Raw genomic sequence first — 20019 nt, forward strand, 5'->3', positions numbered from 1 at the left:
ATGTATTTTATTAGTCAACTGAACTTTTTTCTTTGGGTATTTTAAATTAATTTTATTTCATTGATTGTTCAAATCCATAGAGACGATGAGATTTTTGATTCATAACATATAATCAAAATACATAAAAACAAATTTCAATTGAAGAGGCCAAATAATTCTATCTCAAATAAGTATTAATTATTTCAATAAATTAAGATGTAGCTGCACTGACCTTTTTTTTTTTTTTTTTAAATAATTAACATATTTCACTAAGGATTTCTACTTAAAAGCATGACACAGACTACTCAGGTTTCCTCCTTGTGGGTCTCTGGGATTCTGGCTGATATGATGACAGACATAATTATCAAAAACAAGCTCTGGAAATCTCAACTTTGAACCACAATAAATGATCCATATTCCTAGACTCTTATTATCCATACTGAATACAAACAAAGCAGGTAATAATAGGCAAAGAGGGGAAAATCACAAGAGTATTTTCTTACTCTGATCAAATGAGTATCAGCATGGAGACTAGTGAATGGGAAGCATATGTTATTTTTTTCATAACTATATATCTGAAAAGCTATTTTTGCACTGAATCCAAGGTCTTTTTTTCCCTCAATAAAGATAAATTGGCAGTGACGGATTCCACAACACCTCTCCCATCCTCAATTAAGTATACTTTGAAAATAATGACTTGGAAATTTTTACCTTTTTGAGCTTTGAGGGCTTATGTCCATTTCATAGTAATTCTTAGTAGTATATCTGCAGTGCATCTATTTGTCTATCAATCATGGATCTAATCACCATTCCCCTACTACAGGCACATTTGGTCCTACGGGGATTGAGTTGGATAATTTCACACACCTTTTCTTCATTTTTCCTCTTTAAAATAAAACCCCCACTACTTTTTTCTCTGGTCTCCTCTCAAGTATATAAGTCCTACTAAATTTTTTATCGAACTTTCACTTACCATTAGTCTAAATACTCTTATTTATGTTAGTTTAATATTACTATTATGTTCTCTATATTAAAGTGCAGATAATAGTGCCTTTCTAAGAGGTTGTTATAAGGATTAAATAAGTAGATATATGTAAAGGGCTTAAATAAGTGCCTGGTATAAAGTGTTCAAAGTTGGCACATATTACTGTTAATGATGTTGTTATTATAACTATCAGTATTTATATTTTAATCTTTAGTAAAGGAAAGACTATTTTCTCTAAATAAAGCAAATATATTAAAATTTATGCACAATAATCAAATCCACAGTAGTGAACATGGTTCTGTTCGGAAAGCTATCTATGTCATATGTACTTTTAACTCTTAGAGAGCCATCAAGAAAAATGTGTTTACCCCTAAAAAGAGTCAAATATTTAGTGACAAAAGGAAATCTAACTCTGGGTGGCAAACACACAGTACAATATATATGACTTGCTGTTGAATGACACGCTTGAAACATTTGTTTTTGTTACTCGATGTCGCCCCAATAATTTTTAATTAAAAAAATGTGTTTATGTCTCATTTTCAGCCTTTTTACAGTTGGTATTCAACTCTCTCCTCTGTGAATGCATAACAACCCAAGCTACGGTCTGCAGTCCTGGCAATAAGTCCCTGTTTTGGGAGCACAGATCATAAGCTTTAGAAACATTTTTACATTCACAATCATATGTTGAATAACATTAATTTACTACCAAATCTGGCATTAAAATGTGATTTATTGTTTCTTTTTCAAAAGAAAGGCCCCTTTAACCAACTGGTTGGTAGGTCCTATAGTACTCAGGACATTAATTTGATGGCCAAACTAAAGTCGGGGCAAGAAATGCAGCCATTGGTTTCAGCAAAGATGTTTCTCAAGGAATGAAAAGGTTTGAATGGAATCAGATAGAACTTTCAGCCTTCACTTTCTCCTGAATGATGGGGTATAGCTACAGACTTGCTTATGGGAACGTGGCTTTCTGTGCCTGAAAACACGTAAAGGTACAGGGCCAGAAACAAGGGGAAGGGGACAGATGAGTAGTAGCATTACCATGGTTTCATAAGTTCTCTTTAAAAAAAGAAGAGAGGGAAAGGGAACCACGAGATGGGAACATATAACTTTTGTTATAAATGAGGAAAACTTTTGCTAGATAATTATCTGTCTCATTTTCTGTGGAGGTACATATACAAATATTTAGTTTCAAAAGGGATATTGCCTTGGCTTAGAACAGATTTGTGGCAATTACAAAGATGAATCGGTCAAAATTTCACTTTAGGCCCTATGTCCTATATATACGTGTGTGTGTGTGTGTGTGTGTGTGTGTGTGTGTGTGTGTAATGCTAAAATCCTAGAAATGACTTAATATAGCTTTTTTTTTTGCTTGAATATACCAAATTTTAGGTTTCCAATATTAGTATATCAGAGGCAGGTGGGCAATTAGAATTTTTGTGTTCAATTACATATGGAATTTCTTACTTGAAAACAGAAGAATCTTAGGCAAAAAAAAAGGAAAGATTCATTTCAAATGTGTTTTTATTTGAGTGTGGAGAGAAAGAAGGTGAATGAAGTACAGAGATTAGAGATAGAAAAAACAGATATAGGGTAAAACAGCTAGCCATGGGGAAGAAAATAAGAGTAGGAAGGAATGCCGAGGACTAGTTTATGTGTAGATCAGAGAAAGAAAGAGCTCATTAGGTGTCTCATTGTTCCACTGTTTGAGTTTTTGCAGCATTTTGTTAGGGAATAATCTTTAGGAATATGACTGATTGTTTTGGCCCCTATGAGATTAGGCTGCTTACACAGAACATTATATGTGTACTCCCCCAAGGAGAAAATGAGACTATAGCACTCTCTCCTGTGGAAAGCTGATCATATGTGGCATTTAATCCTTCCTCTCTGGCTCAGGAATGCTTTGTCTTGATTCAGTGCTGCAATTTTGTGAGAGGACTCCCCCTTATTAATTCCTGAGGACACATCTGATACCACAAATTTGTGGCAATGGCACAGCAGATGGAACTGTCAAGCACTTGCAGAGAAAAAAAATGAGTGATAGCTAAAATATATTCTCATAAAGTTGGTTCATGGTTTCTCTTCTGCATAATACCTACCCTCTGTCAATCTCACGTGAGTATCTCTGTGTGTGGTGCCACTGTGTGAGGTCATTTAACGGGCCCATGGTTTAGTTCATTTGGAAAATTTTATCTATGCAATGAGGACAGGGCCATAGAAGTACTCTACTTAGGTCCTCACCAACAGGAAATTAAAATCACAATTGCTCTAAAGAGATTCATTTAAATAAAAGCCAGCCAGGAAACTTCAAGGATAAGAAGAAAATCCTCTCTTTCTCCTACTCTCATCTCCCTGGGAAAAGAGTCATTAATTCTTCATTACAAGGTATCCCATAATCTCCTCATCAGCCATATGGGAGCTATTTGTCTGTGGGTACAATTTTATCACAGTTTTATTTAATATAATTTCACTATCACCCTTAAGACTCTTTGTTTCCTGTGTGTGCAGATAGAATTGGATTCTAGGCTTTCTAATGTGACATGTATTTATTCATTAAGTGTGACATATTTGTCACTGAATATAAAGTAATCAGGCAGACAACAGCACTTTATCAATTCTGCTGTTGTTTCTTCAACGAACCAACTCCATTAAGAAATGCCTATTATCCAGCAAATATTTCATCTGAAAACTTTACCTGCCGGTAATATAGCCAAAAATAAGAGAGTATCAAAATGTACAGTATGCATATGTAGAGATACATGTATTTATTTCTGTCCAACTCTAGCCATAGAACAAATAGATGCAATTTTAATAACTGTATTTGCGTGTCAAGCCTATGGGAAAGTCATTAGCTAGAAACTAGGAAGGAAACCAGTGCGGGTGCCGAAGGTATGGCGTATGGCAAGTAGATGGCAAGTGGACAAGGTGACAGCTGGAAAAAGCAAGAGAAAAATGACAAAGTGTAGACCCAATATATCGGAAAATGTAGCCAAGAAGGGTCATTTTATATTGGGGTGCAAAATTTTCCAGACCTTTTAGTTATTGAGCATTTTACTCTATCATAACATTGTGTAATGATTACTGAGTATATGTAACATGATCCTGAACATCAAAAAAAAGTTATGTTTAGTATACTTAATTGGAGATGTTAACTAAGCAAGCAATACATTTAAGATTATTTCCAAAGTAAAAAAAAATCAAATATTTTTGAAGCTTTCATTATCTGAATAACACAGTAAAATGGTCCTCTTATTTCTTATTGAGGCCACAGAAATAAAGTTTCGCTATAGATTTTATTCATTTATGCTATCACTTTTTCCACTGAACACCTTTGTTTTCTTCACTCATTTATTCACATGTACATGAGAAAGACATTGAAAATATGGGAGTAAACAAGACTAAATCTTGATCTCCTGATTCACTTTCTTTCCCCTGATATATCCAATGATAGACATAGTACGTTTTGTTAACTACAGGTCATCATTTAGGAAGGTCAGGGAAATAGAAATGATATATTCTGGAAGTTTTCTGAAAACTAGTGGGGCCACGAATGACCACTAATTCATACTTTTATTTTTTCCTAATTGAAGCTTTAGTAGAGTCCTCGATGAAAAAGATGTTCTGTGGCATCTAGCTAGAGAAAGGGGGTGGTATGAAGAAGTGGTATGATTTGGAGAGCGTTATCCCGAAGAAAGGGAGGAGGAACAGTGGAAGGCCAGGCCGGAAAAACCTCCGATGTGCGCCCAAGGTGGCACGGGCACGCCTTTGTCATGACAATATCAATTGTGTTTGTAATCATCTGTGAACACAGCCATCTTCCTAATTACACAGAGAGTGCCAAATGCTGGGATTGTCTATTTTCAAAACCCTATTTCTAGGCAGAATCCAACTGTGTTGAATCCAAAGAAACATTCTTCAGGGGTTTGTATCTAGTAAGGAGAAATGGGAGCTATAGATCTGTCACAATGAGTAAAATTTTTGAGAATGTTTTAACAGTTTGTACTATCCTCAACTTGTCTTTTGAGTCTTCCTTCCTGTTTTGCAGTTGGATCTGCAGTGAAAATGAACTCTCGAGGGCTCGTGTTCTTATTTTGGGTTAATCTGGACACAAAAGCTGAGGAGCTGTATGTCTTTCTGTAGCCATTCTTCATAGGAGAGGACTCCAAAGGGATAGAGCAGGTCAAGGCAGGTTTAGGACAGAAGCTTTGCCTTTCAAAGTTATTTCTGTCTGGGCCCAGTACTCTTTCCAGTTCTGCACCCCCTTCCCATGATCTGCTTATCATCTCTCTCATTAAACTGAAATTTAATTAAACTGAAATCAGTCTCTATGTTTTCACATTTCCATGAGCAGAAGAAAGCATGTTTCTTCCACCTGTCACTAGCAACTCACTAGTAAATAGTTAAACGGTCTTTATACTTCTGGATTTTCATATAGCAATGGAACATTGTGATTCGTCACCTACTTTATTCTGGAAAAGGCATCAATAACTGCTGCTGCTGCTAGTAATAATAGTAATTAATGTTTATTACTTACCATGCACTGTGCTAAGAATATCACAGGCATAATCACATTTAACCTTTGCAACAATGTTTTATTATCAAGTTATCTGAGTGCAGAAATGATATCTAAATCACTGATTATTAGCTAATAATACTTAATAAAAGGCACCATCCTTACCTAAAAAAAGGTTTAATAGCTTTTTATTTTGTAAATGTTACTACCCAAAGCAAAGACAAATTCTTTTCTATCACATTTTATAAGAAACAAACAAACAAAAAATTAAGACTGTTAGACAGATAATAGGAAACTACAGGAAATAACCACACCACATACTTGCAAAATACGATCCCCTTCTCGAATTCGGCCATCTTTGGCAGCAATGCTATTTGGATCTACCTGTAAGAAATAGAGAGGACGTATGTCTTCAACTGGATATGCAGTGTTCCACCACAAGAACTTAAACATATGATTTTAAACATATTTTTTAAATATTTGGTTCAAAATTCTCTAATGATTTATACAATGTCAAAAATCACTGATTCTAAAAATGTAAATGAACTCAGAATAATAATGAAATTAAAGAAGACTAGAGAAGAACTCAATTTGAAGACTTTTTCCCTCCCCTCCTTTCTCCCTGCCTTCCTTCCTTCTATCTCTCCTGCTCCTCTCCTTCTCTTCTCCTCCTCCTCCCTCCTCCTCCTCCCTCCTCTTCTTCCTCCTCCTTCCTCCTCCTCCTCCTCCCTCCTCCTCCTCCTCCTCCTTTTTCTTCTCCTTCCTCCTCTGCCTCCTCCTCCTCTGCTGCCTCTTCCTCCTCCTTCTTCTTCTTTTGTTTTTACATTCATCCACTCACTTCTGTAACCCAACTGTTAGACTGTCAGACAGTTAGACATGGTCTTCAGCTGACATGATCTTCAGCTGATATTAATACTTAGGATTCTCTGGACCTAGGAAATTTTCTTTCTACTAGGGTGATTTTTAAATCTTTCCTCAGCTGTCTTAGAAAAGCTGAGAGCTATACTCTAAGTCCATACTTATTAAAGGGATTTCTATCTCATGAGCATATTAATTTATAAAGAGATTTATAATTTATGTTGCTCAAAAAATGAAAAAAATTCTACCTATGTAGATCATTACTAGACACCAACTTCATACATAGGGTGAACTATATTAACTATGTTATTTTAGAATAAATAGATATTTAAGGATTTATTAAAGTTGATTAACATTTTAATGGGTTAAACTGGAGTGATGACTTACATTTCACTGGGGGTAATTCTATCATTTTTCATGTGATGGCTTTAAACTATTTATTTGTGCTTATTTCATCAAAACTTTTTTGTTTTTGAGCAAAGTATTACAAGTGTTGCATAAGGTTGACCCACCCAATCCAGAGAGTATATATTACTTATTTATTAGATGGTAGTTATCAATTAAGAACAAAAGATACTATGATTACATGTCAGAGGTATAAAGAAAACATTTCTTCCAAGTACATATTTTCAGTTCCTATGGCTTCTTCATTATCCCTGAAAAATAAAGTTCTAAAATTGACATATTTAAATAATAAATAGAGACTTACTAGAAGGAAGTGAGGGATGAGTAATCAATCATATCTATTGAGAAGTCATTTACAATCTAAAACTGTTTTCAGATGTGCAATCAAACTAATATTAAAATTCTACATTTGTACCTGTGTACATATTACAAAAGATAATTCTACAGATGTTTCCTTATATTTCCTCACTGTAGTTGGAGGTATTTTCACAGTTGTACATTTAAAAGATATGTGTAAGTCAGGTATTCTGAGATTTTTTTCATTGTAAGAGTCAGTAAATTCTTTGGTAAAGTGATAAAGAATAACATTTACATTTATAGAGCTGTGTAATTTTTTAACTTCATTAATTATATTATCTTTTCCATATTCTAAAAACCTATAAAAACAAGGAGATAAGTGTCAGTATACTAAGCTTCTAGTTGAGGAAGCTGAAGTTCAATAAATTAGGTAATGTTTTCAAGATCATGGCCACCAAGAACTGGAACAGTATTGAATAGCAGTAAGTATCTGGTTTGTCTAACTTTTACATATATATATATGTTTTCACACATATACACACATTTATGCCTGTATATTTGGAGGAATTAGATAATATATGTACATATATATATATACACACACATATGTATGTATGTATTACATACATCTATAATTTTTAATCATATGTATATATAATTTAAAAAATCATACCTTACTATTTCTCATAAAATGATTATTTTGGGAGTTTTGAAAAAAAATCACGTATAATAATAAATGTTGTTCCACATTTTTTCAAAGTAATTAACACTAAAGTGCTCCGCATTTAAGTTTTTGAAAGTAATTATGAGGTTGAATAAAACAAACTAATAGATGCATTCCTTGTATATCTAAATTTATCAATCCTGTCAGCAGAGGAAAATATGTGATTATTGTGAAAATTAGATTTAAAACAACTAGTCAATGCTATTGTTAACAAAACTGATAAAAGACACAGTAAAATAGAAGGACAAATGTTTGCCGATCAAAAACTTTGCTTCACTTCCTAAATACTTATAGGAATTTATTCAAATTTAGACAACGTCACTATTTTTGCTTTTTCCCTTACTGGGATTCGGTGGCGAAAGCATCCACATTAAACAAGCTGATAATAATTACATTACTTGGGCAACATAATTTACTTTCCTAATTGAAAGTGACAAGTATTGGAACATGGCCAATTCTTCACATTCAAGCCTCCCAAGGATTTTCTCGTTGTAAGTCATTTCACTCCATTCCTCACAGTCTCCCTCCCCTAACGTCCGCTCTATGGCATTTCTTACCTCGCTGACATAAATGCCCGTGTCTTCTTCATCATCTGTTCGGTAACAGACTGTCAGGCCCAGCTTCTCTTGACTGCTAACACGACACAACTCGACCTCCTGAGAGGAAAACACACATGTAACGACATTTATCTCAGAGAGAAATTCCACAGCTGAATGGAGAACTCATTGATACTCTGGGTTGTCCTGGGAGGTTTTCATAATGATTGCCCGATATTTGAAATTACCTTATGTTACCAAAATCATCGAAATTTACCGTTGATGTGCATTTCTGTATATTCAAGCCAATGTTTTCAATTTCACTGTAAAGTTGAAAGTGAGAAAATATTTTCATCAAATCATGAACTTAAAACTCCTTATAAATTACATAAGGAAGCATAAAAATGTATAAATCAATAAGATGGGATCAATAAAATATTTGAGGATGTCAAGGTAGCTGATAAAATGCTCATAAAAGTATTGAGAGTTACTGTGTTTTTATTTGTATTTTAATAAAATAAAGTTAAATAAAAAAGACCGTATTGGACTTTGCATTAATTTCTCTTCTGAATCCTATATGATAGGATGATAAGCAAGTGTTTCGCATGGCTTGGGACAAGGTTTTCTATTATTTGGTAGAAGTGCTCACCCTTGGGATAAAATGGGTTCATCCAGGCTGAAGGGAGAGACATCAACATTTATATGGGCAGAGGCAATGATTCAAAATGTAGCCGTAAATGAACAAGGGAACACATTTACTGAAACACATGGCTAAGGGGCTTGAAATGTCAGTCCTTACCTAATGCATATTGAATACATTGCCTGATTTATGTTCAGTAAAATAATAATAAATTTCAGTGTATTTCATTTTTATACAATGAAATGGACTCGTACTACTCCCAGAAGCAGATGACTTTAGGATAAATCATATAATTCCAAGGACTAAAACACAAATTGGTACTCTCATCATGGAGAACTTGTTCTTATTGGATGGAGAATAAGGACCCTTTAGTAAGTAATTGGATGAGAAAGAACAAAGTAAATTTAAATTAGAAGTGAAGTCTGGATCAAGTTTTTAGAACTCAGGCTCTGTGGGGTGCAAATTTGTCTGTCTTGCTTAATGCTCTTTCTCCAATGCCTAGAATAGGGCCCCACTCAGTAAATGCTGATTGAAGGGTGCCTGCTCCTATTTCAAAATCTTTCTTAGTGTTTTTGACTTTTTGTAAAAAAATAATTGTCTTTCTTCTTTAATTGGAAGTAGATGTGTATATGTGTATGTGTGTGAGAATAAAAAGATTTTGAACTTGATAATAATAAAGTATTCATTTAACAATCTATAATCTGAAATAGTTACCAGGACTAAATTAAGAAAAAAATCACTTAACTTCAAATAAGAGGATACCTCCCAGTAGACTCTACTGCATTTGAAGAAGTATCCTTCTCTTTAATTTTGTATTTCAGTCTTTGTCATTGGATAATAATCATTTATGTTAATTACATGCTATCAACCATAGGTAAATCCTTACCAAGGATATACATAAGTTCCAATGATCAATAGTTTTACAGCTAATAACAAATCATATAGAATTTAAATCTTCTATCTTGAAACTTGTACTGTAAACTGGTGAACTACATGAAACTATAAAGAACGCTGCCTTTCTAAGTGGTGAGCAATAATACTCTAAATTGCATTACAGTGCCCTAAATTTTGGGTGGCAAACACACAATAGAATATACAGATGTCGAATGATAACATACACCTGAAAATTATATAATTGCATTAACCAATGTTACTCCAATAAACTTAATAAAAAAACTTCATAAAAAACTTGTTTATCACCAACCTCCCCCCACCCCCCCAACCCCCCACTCCGCCCCCGCAAAAGAAAACGGCATGGTGCATTCTGAATAATAAAGAAAAAAGATGAAGAATCTTTTCATCTAGAGGAAGACTAGGAAAAGGTGACACAATTTGGCACTGGAAGCGAAAAGTACGCACCAAGAAAGAATATTTTTAAAACTGGCAATAATTAATGCCTCTAGAGGGAAAGAAGACTTGACTAAAACTGTAACATTAGGAAGGAATTACAGCAACAAAAGAGCTTCAATTACAGCAAAGAAGTACACAGTTAAGGAATAAAAAAGCTCGTGATTCCTAAGAGGCCTATGAGGAAACCTAAACGCTCCATAAAGAACTGAGATAGGGACCTTTAAAATTAAGCAAATGAAGAGCCGTAGTCAACACTGAGATCCACTGACTTTCAATGTCCTTCCAATAGTACAGGAGAAACTCCCTAATCTGTGGGAAGATATTTCCACAAGGAAGCATTCCTTTTGTGAATGTTTTTCTCTGCTTTCTCAGTGGTGTACCCTGCTTTGGCATTTGTTTAGAATAAAATGGGACCACTCTATTAAAATGAAAGGGTATAACCCATTTGTAAGACTTTAACACCACAAATAAAAGCATTTACCCAAGAATTACAGGGGAAAGGAGACTAACTAAGATTGTGAGGTCAAAGTAACTTTTTCAATATTGTCTTTATATTGGACCTAAACAAAACTGTGAAATAGTTTTCAAAGTTATCTATAACATATTTGTTTTCAGCATCTTCCCTTTTAAGACACTCAGTACCTTCATATTTCCTTTTAGTTTCCTGGAGTTCTTAAGGTCTGCCTAACTAGTAGCCATCGGTATTTCAGATTTGCCATCTTATCTATCTCCTTGCAAAATCTGGCATTTGATGTGGTCTTCCATTTTCTCACAAGTAGCTTTTGAGATATAAAGATAATTGATAAATAAATATTTCTTAAAGGGATCATCATTAAAATTACTTAAAATGCGGGCCATCCAGGGTTCAGTTCATACTAACAAAGACTGAAAATACCAAGCTTTAATTCAAAAGATGGAATTTCTGGTAGCAGGATTCCAGGCTCTGGAAGGAGACTCAAGTGAGATTTCCTGGATCCCACAAACCACCTACCACCAGCCCCAAGTGTGGACTTGCATTGCTTTCTTTGTTTGAAAATGCCTCAGACACTACACATTTCATATTGATACAAAGAAGCATACATTTTAGAATCAAAGTTCCTTTAATTCCATGACAAAATAACTTATAAGCAGCTACCTGTAGACCACTTTGTTTATATGAGGCAAAGGTGGCTTTGTAAAGCCTGATTATCTGAAAGAAATTCCCTGGCACAGGTTTAATTTAGCATTCCCTTCACAGTGAACGCCAGCCTCTGACTTCTGAAGAAACAACCTCCTGGTAATAGAGAATGTTTTCCCTAACAACTTTCATACCTTTCTCGCTGTCACCTCGAAGCTGTTTGATGAAAAACATAAAAGTGAAATGCTACCTCTGTACATTTTCTCCATGGAGACGATTCATGGGCGTATACAAATCAAAGCCAAGCCCGCACGGATAGCACTGCTCACTGTCCATAAGTCATTTGTGACTGGAGTGGGAGACTCACTTCATAGACCTGGTGAAACTACGTTAATTTTGGCTTAAATGTGCTTTAACATGTCTCTTAAAAAAAAAAAAATCAAATTATGGTATCTAATCCTGTGAGAAATTGATTATATGAAGACTGAGGGTGGAGTAGATTAAAGTTAGTAAAGCTTGCTGTGAAACATCTTTCTAATCTTAAAATGAGAAGAATAAGACTTTTACTTAAATCAATTATACTACAGTGCTGGAAAAATTGTATATTTTATATGACTGAGTCTGGGGAGGAAAAAGGAACTTAAAAAGAAAAAAAAACCTATACTTTTGTTTTCTAGATAGGACTGTCTTGGTGGAGGAAGAATTTAGGTTTGAAGCTGCCTGCCATGGCTTTTAAAGCAAATTGTTTCTAAACTCTAAAGTGCTGTGAGGCCCGAACCATGAAGTTTTTTCCTTTTGGTGAGAAAATTCAGAGGCTGTCAGAACTACTCAAGTCTGAAAAGGAGCCAAGACTAGACAAGACAGTCACTGAGTTGCTGGTATTAACTGACAATCACAGGAGAGGGGGTCTGTTGTGTTCATTTGTTTTGTTGTGTTTCATTTGTTTTCCTGGTTTTTATTTATCAGACAACATAAATATTACTGTACGAGTTTAATATTAATCATATGTCATTATCTTACATTTTGTATTGTTTATTAATAACCAGGGAAATACCATGCTTAGTTGTTTCAACAAAACATTAAAAAAAAGTAAATGGAAATATGAAAACTTTCACCTCCCCAGGTAAGAGAAGCCTACACAGTGTGAAAATACTGCTTCAATGTCATTGTCTTCTAAATAATGGAAATCAGGTATAATACTTAGTAAGAAATAAATTTTAAAAACTCCTAGAATACCCAAATCGTTATGACATTCAAAACAAGCTGCTACATCTAGTAATTAAATCACGTTTTCTTTTTCAATGATATTGTTGTGAAATGCAGGCAGTGTTTCATCCTCAATTTCCTACTCTTAGAGACTTTCTGCATTTTGGAGGAAATAAAACTGTCACATTTTTATAATTCCAGTTTCTCTGCTTCTCACTGTGGGTTCTGAATCACCTGAGGAAGTCATACATTACCCATTTCGAATGGATTTTGCACCTTCTTTTATTAAAAAAAAAAAAAAGATTTTGTTTACACTGTTAATTGGGGGAAGGAATGGATTCATGATGCCAGTAATCAATAACTGATGTCATAAATAATGGACCAGGGATAGAAATGGAAACCTTAAAATCAAGGTGTGTGTGAAAAATGGTATGCCATTGTTTTATTGTTGCTGCTGCTGCACCAACTAGAGAATGAGGCCAGCTGCATGGACACCTGCTCCCTGATGGGCTCTCACTCAGTCCTGCTCTGTCTCAACAGAGAACAAAAGCATGTGAGGAAACCAGAGAAGCACTTCTGTTTACATCCTATATGGTTCTATTTTTTCTTTATTTTTCTATTTCGGATATTCTATCATTTGAGAAAACTGTAGTTGCTTTTAGATATTAGCATCATGAGGTTTACCTTTGTAAGAATCCAGAAACCCAGGGTTTTTCACAGTTGAATCTTGAGTTTTGAACAAACATTAAAATGATCACTTGTTAGCTTATAATGACATTGCGAAATATCCACAGTTATTTGTGGCTGGATTTTGCGATTTAGATGAGTTCTTTGTGTAAAAGTCTCCCTCAAAATAGTTCAACATGCCATAAGCAACGTAAAAAGAACTATTCATAAAATGTCATTTCCATAGTTGCTTTGCTTTTTAATACATTCACTTTAAGCATGCCACTCTTGATCAGCCTAAAAAGTTGCGCATTCCCACTCACATTTTTGCTCTCTCACTAGACCTTGAACCTATTGACGCTTCCACTTTTCACTATCAATAATTCCCTCATGCCCTCCCTTGTCTCCTTACCTAGCTTGGATCCTCAATTAGTCACAATAATCTTTTATAAAAAAACCACAACTCCTGTGTCCTCTGTCTCTGCTCTATCACCCAGCAAAAGGTCAATGATGGTTAAGCCCAATTATTCACTTCCTTCTATCCCCACCTCAGCAGCCGCATGGTCCCAGAGGAAAGTGCATAACCATGCTGACCACACTAACTGCTTTCACTGTAAATTCATTGCCACAAATCTCAAATGGGCCATCAATGCTGCCTGACGATCACACTACACTTCCCTTGTCAGGCTGTACCTCTTTCCTTGAATTTTCAATGGAACCTGCCCACTCTCAGTTGATGACTTTACCTCATACTTTGTTGGACACAAGTAGATAATCACTGCCTCAACTTTCCGGTCTCCTAGACTGGCATTTCACACTCCTTTTCTCTGCTACACTGCCCTCTTTCTTTCCACTCTTAGCCAATCATTCTGTTCTATGCTTCATGGAGAAAAAGAAGCCAGGAAATGGAAACTACTGCATCGTCTCTCCACTCAGTTTTTGGATCTAAATTGATCTGTGACCACCTTTTAGTCTGTACCTCTATCACAATGAAAGAAAAATGCCCAATTCTACCAAAAGCCAATGCCCCCATACATGCTTTACTATTCTGTTTTTATTTTTCAAGAGTTTTTCTCATGGAATGATTCTTTCTCTTGTGTTATCTCTTTCCTTATTAGATCATTCTCATTGCTACACACACACACACACACACACACACACACACACACATTAATAAATCCACATGGGCTGGGCTATTAGGAAACCCAATAGAGACAGTGGTTAGCTCTAAATTGAGAGTTCCTGGAAGAGACTAATAAAAGCACCTTAGAAGAGATAATGGAATTGACCATGATGTTCACCAAAACCAAATTTTCAAGAGAGGACACAGAATATACAAAGACACAAAAATAGGAAACAGCATGTCATGTTAGAGGAATTTTAGTAGTTAATGTATATGAAGATAAGGGTTTAAGATTGGGGTAGATGAGGGGGCATGATGAATGAAAAAAACTGGAGAGGTAAACAAGGGCCAAATCATGGAAGGCTTACCACAACATGTTAAGTTATTCGAACTCTGCAAAAAGGAAAGAGGAGTCATCATAAAGGAGATATAGTTGGGTTTGCAGTTTGGAAGGATGGCTTCAGCAGAAGCATAGTGATCTTACTGGTCTTTATACTATTCTTTAAGTAATTCTCATGTGGGATGGAGGTCTGGAGGGGTACCAAGAGAAGAGTGTGTTGGGGTAGCAAAATCATTGCATGGGATGAGAGAAGCTGATAGAGGCTTGTTACTTAGGTACGATATGTGGAGGAGGCAGAGACAAGATTGAGAAGCTGATGTTTGCTGTAATATTAACTGAATCAGGATGATGAATATAGGACTCAAGGAGAGAAGGGCTTGAATTGAAAAATTTCTTAGTGTTCTTTCAACCCTTCATGTCTGCAGCAAATTTAAAAAGAAGATACAGTATATCAAACTTTTACATAAAAGTATTGTTCATTCTCTGAGAAGCTCAGATCTCTATTGTCATTTTGATGGTACTGTTTTTCCACCTGGTCCTGCTATCATTATTGTATCTTTACTCTTGGCATTTGTAAACTGTCTTTTCTTTGAATTACTGAAAATAGCTTTTTCAAAAGAAAGTGTTAACAGCATTTCTTTGAGATTAGCTATGTGCTCTCTACAAAGTAAATGGTCAAAACAGACAGGGTACACCTTTGTGTAATGATAGTCCCCGATTCAATGATTGTACTTCTTGGTGACATTCACGGTCATGCTTTTGAGCTGGCTATGTTTTCAGTAAAGGAGATCAGCTAATGAGATACCGTCTACTGTTTGAGATGCTGCTTGAAAGTGAAAAAAAAAAAAAAACCCATCATTTCGAAGAGGCAGACACACCTCTAAGGGTCCATATAAACAATCTATAGCTATTCTGGGTGGCAGAGTGAGCATTGTAGAGGAATAACAGCAAAAGCCAAGCATTCAGAAAATGATCCTCAAGAGCACCTTCAATGGAATTTAGTAAACTAGGACTGAAATAGGTTATAAACATCAACTTTGTGTGACAAGCTATGGTGGCAAAGGTTATCATTACTTTATCTAATGGGAAACAATGTCATTGGCAGTTAACATTTTGGAATATTGGAAATCCTGTTAAATATTTGGCACAGATGTTGAGACAATGCTTATCTCTAGAGGTGGGATATGTGGGTAAGGATCAAGTGGTAAAGAAGGCAGAATGAAGAAAAAAGGCTGTAGTTTAATACATAACCAAGGAGGAGTACATTTAGGTTTGGTAGGACTGAAAGACTGCTCCAAAGGGCACAGAGTTTAGGAGAGATAATATACTGTGAACTTGGGCTAAAAGCTAATGAAAGGAAAAAATGTGGGGCAAGTTAACATAAACTACTTTTTGAACTTGAATGGAGACATTAATCTAAATTTATTAGATAAATTCCATTTATTATGCTTCATGTCGGGTCGATATGTTGATATGCAATGGATTTTTTTTTCTGTGACAAACAGTGAAAACCCACTGTTTTCTTGATAGTGGGTCAGATTAATTAGAAAAGTTACACAGAAACTACATTATAAAACATTGCACAGAATAAGTCTGTGTTCCTAGAAATGGATCTAAGAAAGAGATTTTATACTATTATATTTTTGTATCCAAAATTTATGACATTGGTTAAAAATATAGTCAAATAATAAATTTAATTTTCTCATGACAAAGATCCAAAATATTGTTTTGATCATATGATCATCCAAAATTATGGCACTTTATTATGGCATCTGACAGGAATAAACTTGATCCACAAGATTAATTACTAAAAGACTGCTTGGTGTTCCACATTTTCAGATTACTGTCACAGTGTAAAATAACAAACTTTTTTGTAAATATATAGCTTTTAATTGTAGGTAACTGGCTGATTCTGAATTCAAGCATTTTTTTTTTATTTAGTAAGTTCCACATTTTGCTGTTGGCTTGATCCTAAAGTGGCCAAATAATTATTTTGATAGCACAGATTCTAGATTATTCCTTTTCTATCTCTTTCTTTTGGAGCTGCATTTCTTAGCTTTTTTTTTTTTTTTTTTTTTTTTAATGCCGGTCTATTATGTACATGAAATGCACTGCATTTTATTGTACTGGCAATAAAATTCTAATAACATGCATAAAAATCATTTAGTAGACCTGAATATCTCCTGATCTGATGGATGAAAAATGGAGGGTTTACATTTATCTATTTCAGATATTATACGTTCAGTTCCAGACTGGGAGACGCCCAAGTTTATGTTGACACAACAGAAATTTTTCAATCCCCCTCGGAACTTCTCTTTATATGAAAACCATTCAGGAACTTTCCCAGCATGTGTTATTAAGGAAACATAAAGAGAAGATTAAAAAAAAAGAAGAAGAAGGGGAAATAAATAAACCTGTTGACAAGATGAACTTCATTTCCATGAGCTGGTTACTGGAGCAGGAAATACAGGCTTTTCTAATGAGGCAAGGGCTATCATTGCCAGTGTTTCTAAGCTAATTTATAGTTGGGGCTAGGGAATTTTCCCATGGTCATCATAACAGAAAAAGGTACAAGACTTTTAAACCTGTCAAGATCCCATAAATGTCATAATAATTTTTCCAATATTATTTTTTTTCTCATTTTTTTTCTTGTTAGGTAAAGTAGAACTTTCGTATAATTAAATGTGTTCACATTACATCATAGATATTGCTGATCTAAGGAAATTAAACCCCTTAAAAGAGATTTATTTTAAAATATTATAAAATGTGGAAGTTAAAGCTTAATGTTTCATTCAACAGTTTTACCTTTTCTTTAAAATACTCAAGACAGTCAATGAGTTTTGTTTTGTTTTGTTTTTTAAAAAAACAAACCAGGAAGCAAGATATGCATTTTAAATGCACCCATTCTTAGAAGGGAGAAAGTTCATTTGGAGGAAGTATGTGCAGTCTTAAATACTGGAATAGCTCTCTCAAAATGTATATAACATTACTTAAAGGCAAAATTGCATGTACACGTATTTTCTAAGTTCGGTCATAGCTCCTTTTCTGTACCCACAGGATTCATGATTAATGACAGACTCTAATATTTACCACTATTATTTTATCATCTCTTAAAAAGTGGAAAACAAGTGATGGTATAAACTTTTGTGAGCTAGTAAATTTTCATAAGAATGTATATACTCTCACATATATGTATTAATTTTTATTCTGAATGGTATAATTTTCCCAGTGACTGCTGCTTAGGTATTTATTGCATAATCATGATGTCAACATGTCATTTTGAAGGAATTTGAGCAGCATTTTACTCTATGGAATAGACAATCAAATAAAAGAAATGATCAGATTAATTTACTTTTTTACTTATTTAACATATTTATTTACTAAAATTATTTTATGGTTATTTGCCCAACTCCTTTATCAACCGCTTTTTCCTTAGGCTTTTGAAGAATAAGCATGTTTCTCTATTTGTTGTTAATGAGATTAATCTCATCATTTTGGCCACTTGAAAATTAATTTCAATCATTGCATTATGCATTCTGTAGTCTGGTTTGGTAACTACATACAAAAACATGGATTGCCAAAATTAACCTGACTTATATCAGTATCTGTTCATTACCACATAATTTATAATAGCAAAATGTCATAAATGGCCTCAATGTCCACAACGTGGGAGTTCTTGAATAAATAAGGGAATAGATAAACAATGGAACGTTATGAGTGAAGAACTTTTATAACATGGAAATGATCATGTTAAACTCTAAATAATAAAACAGGACACAAATTTCTATAACATATAATCTCTTCCTTTTATTTTAAAGTCTTATAATCAGTACTATGTTAAGTCCAAACTCCTAAGAATTACTCTCCAGGTCCTTTATAATCTGATCCCAAACATTTCCCCAATTTCTCCTGCTCTCTGCTCAAAGATCTCGTGATCTGGCCAAACCAGAATAGGAATAATTTCCTTTATCTGTCATACCTTCTTCCTCCTCAAAAAAATATGCCAGTTCACTTACTATCCCAATTAAAATTTTACCTATATTTAATTTAAGATCTAACAAATAATAAACTTACGAAAGGTGGAGGAAATGTATTAACTTTGAAGGACCTTGCAAGCAGTTAAGTGCCTGTTTGCTGAATACATGCATGTTTCAAACTTCTACCATAGTTTCATCACCCAGAATGTCTTCATCCATCTGAGAACACAGGGATCTCTGCATTTCTATTTCAATACATATCATATTCAAGCTTGCTTGCTGTTAGGGAAGATAGAGACATTTCCAATTTATGGGCCTATACTGTTTTCACATTAGGATTCAGTTACTCTGAATAAGTCAAGAAGACTGGTAAAGATGGCCTGCTAGGACCTATTTGTAAAATAGGGCTTAAGACTTTCCCGTGGGGGGTGGGGGGGTGGGGGGAACCTGATACTAAGGAAATAAAGATTCAAGAAATAAGACTCTCCAAAATAGGAATTTCATATTTGGCAGTTACATTGTGCTAGGTACTGTGAAGATCCTTCTTGCTGAGAACAATTAGTGATGCTGATAAACTTCTTTTATTATTTTTAACACATTGATGAGATGACAAAATGAAAGTAAATACTCAGAGGTCAAAACAAACGAGTGAGGGTGAGAATATGGAGAAGAATAATCAGGAAGCAGATTTTAACTTTGAGAGAATTTACTGATTTAAGTGAACCTAGGCTTCAATGTCCACAGTTTCACAGGACATGACGAACAGGAGACAAAGTCTAGGGCCCACTCAGGATGGAGAGTCTAATAGAAGACAAGAGGAAGGAAACTGGAAGTTTCAATAGCAACAGTGAACAAGAAATACAGCACCTCTTTTTTGAGGCATTGCAAAGAAAATAGCCTATCGTGAATTCTGGTCTTGAATCAGAGGGACAAAAGTCTCATCTGAGAATGCTCCAGAGCAAGCTGGTTCTCATGCAAAGCTCCAATCTGCACTACCTGGAAAGTTGAAGGTAATATCTAAAACAGTTAAAGCTGATAATTCAGCTTAAAGTAATCCTAGGAGGGTGATATCTCAAGGAGTTATGGCAGAAACAAAGTCACACTATCTGGCTGGTGAAACAGGCCTCCAACAGTCCCAGAGATAAAGTTAGAATTAAAATGAGTTTAGAATCAAATTTTACAAAATATACAAAGACACAACACATCATGAGTGAGATTCAGCAGGACAAAATAATAATTAAGCAAGCATCATAATTACAAAGACACTGCAAATATATACAGAGAGATTTAACATAATAAAAGA

General features: G+C 34.7%; 1 protein-coding gene across 2 annotated transcripts in view; it reads right to left on the reverse strand.

Moving 5' to 3' along the window:
• PDZRN4 (PDZ domain containing ring finger 4) overlaps positions 1 to 20019 on the reverse strand; it is a 320925-nt gene that overhangs the window by 10749 nt on the left and 290157 nt on the right. For both annotated transcript variants that reach the window (XM_036236611.1, XM_036236612.1), the window contains 2 exons: positions 8319 to 8417; positions 5799 to 5861 (listed from right to left, as the gene is read on the reverse strand). In XM_036236611.1, coding sequence (XP_036092504.1) covers positions 5799 to 5861; positions 8319 to 8417 — 162 coding nt within the window. The remainder of the gene's footprint in view (positions 1 to 5798; positions 5862 to 8318; positions 8418 to 20019) is intronic.

This window comes from Rousettus aegyptiacus, unplaced genomic scaffold (genome assembly GCF_014176215.1).
Source record: "Rousettus aegyptiacus isolate mRouAeg1 unplaced genomic scaffold, mRouAeg1.p scaffold_m13_p_2, whole genome shotgun sequence".
Taxonomy (NCBI): Eukaryota; Metazoa; Chordata; class Mammalia; order Chiroptera; family Pteropodidae; genus Rousettus; species Rousettus aegyptiacus.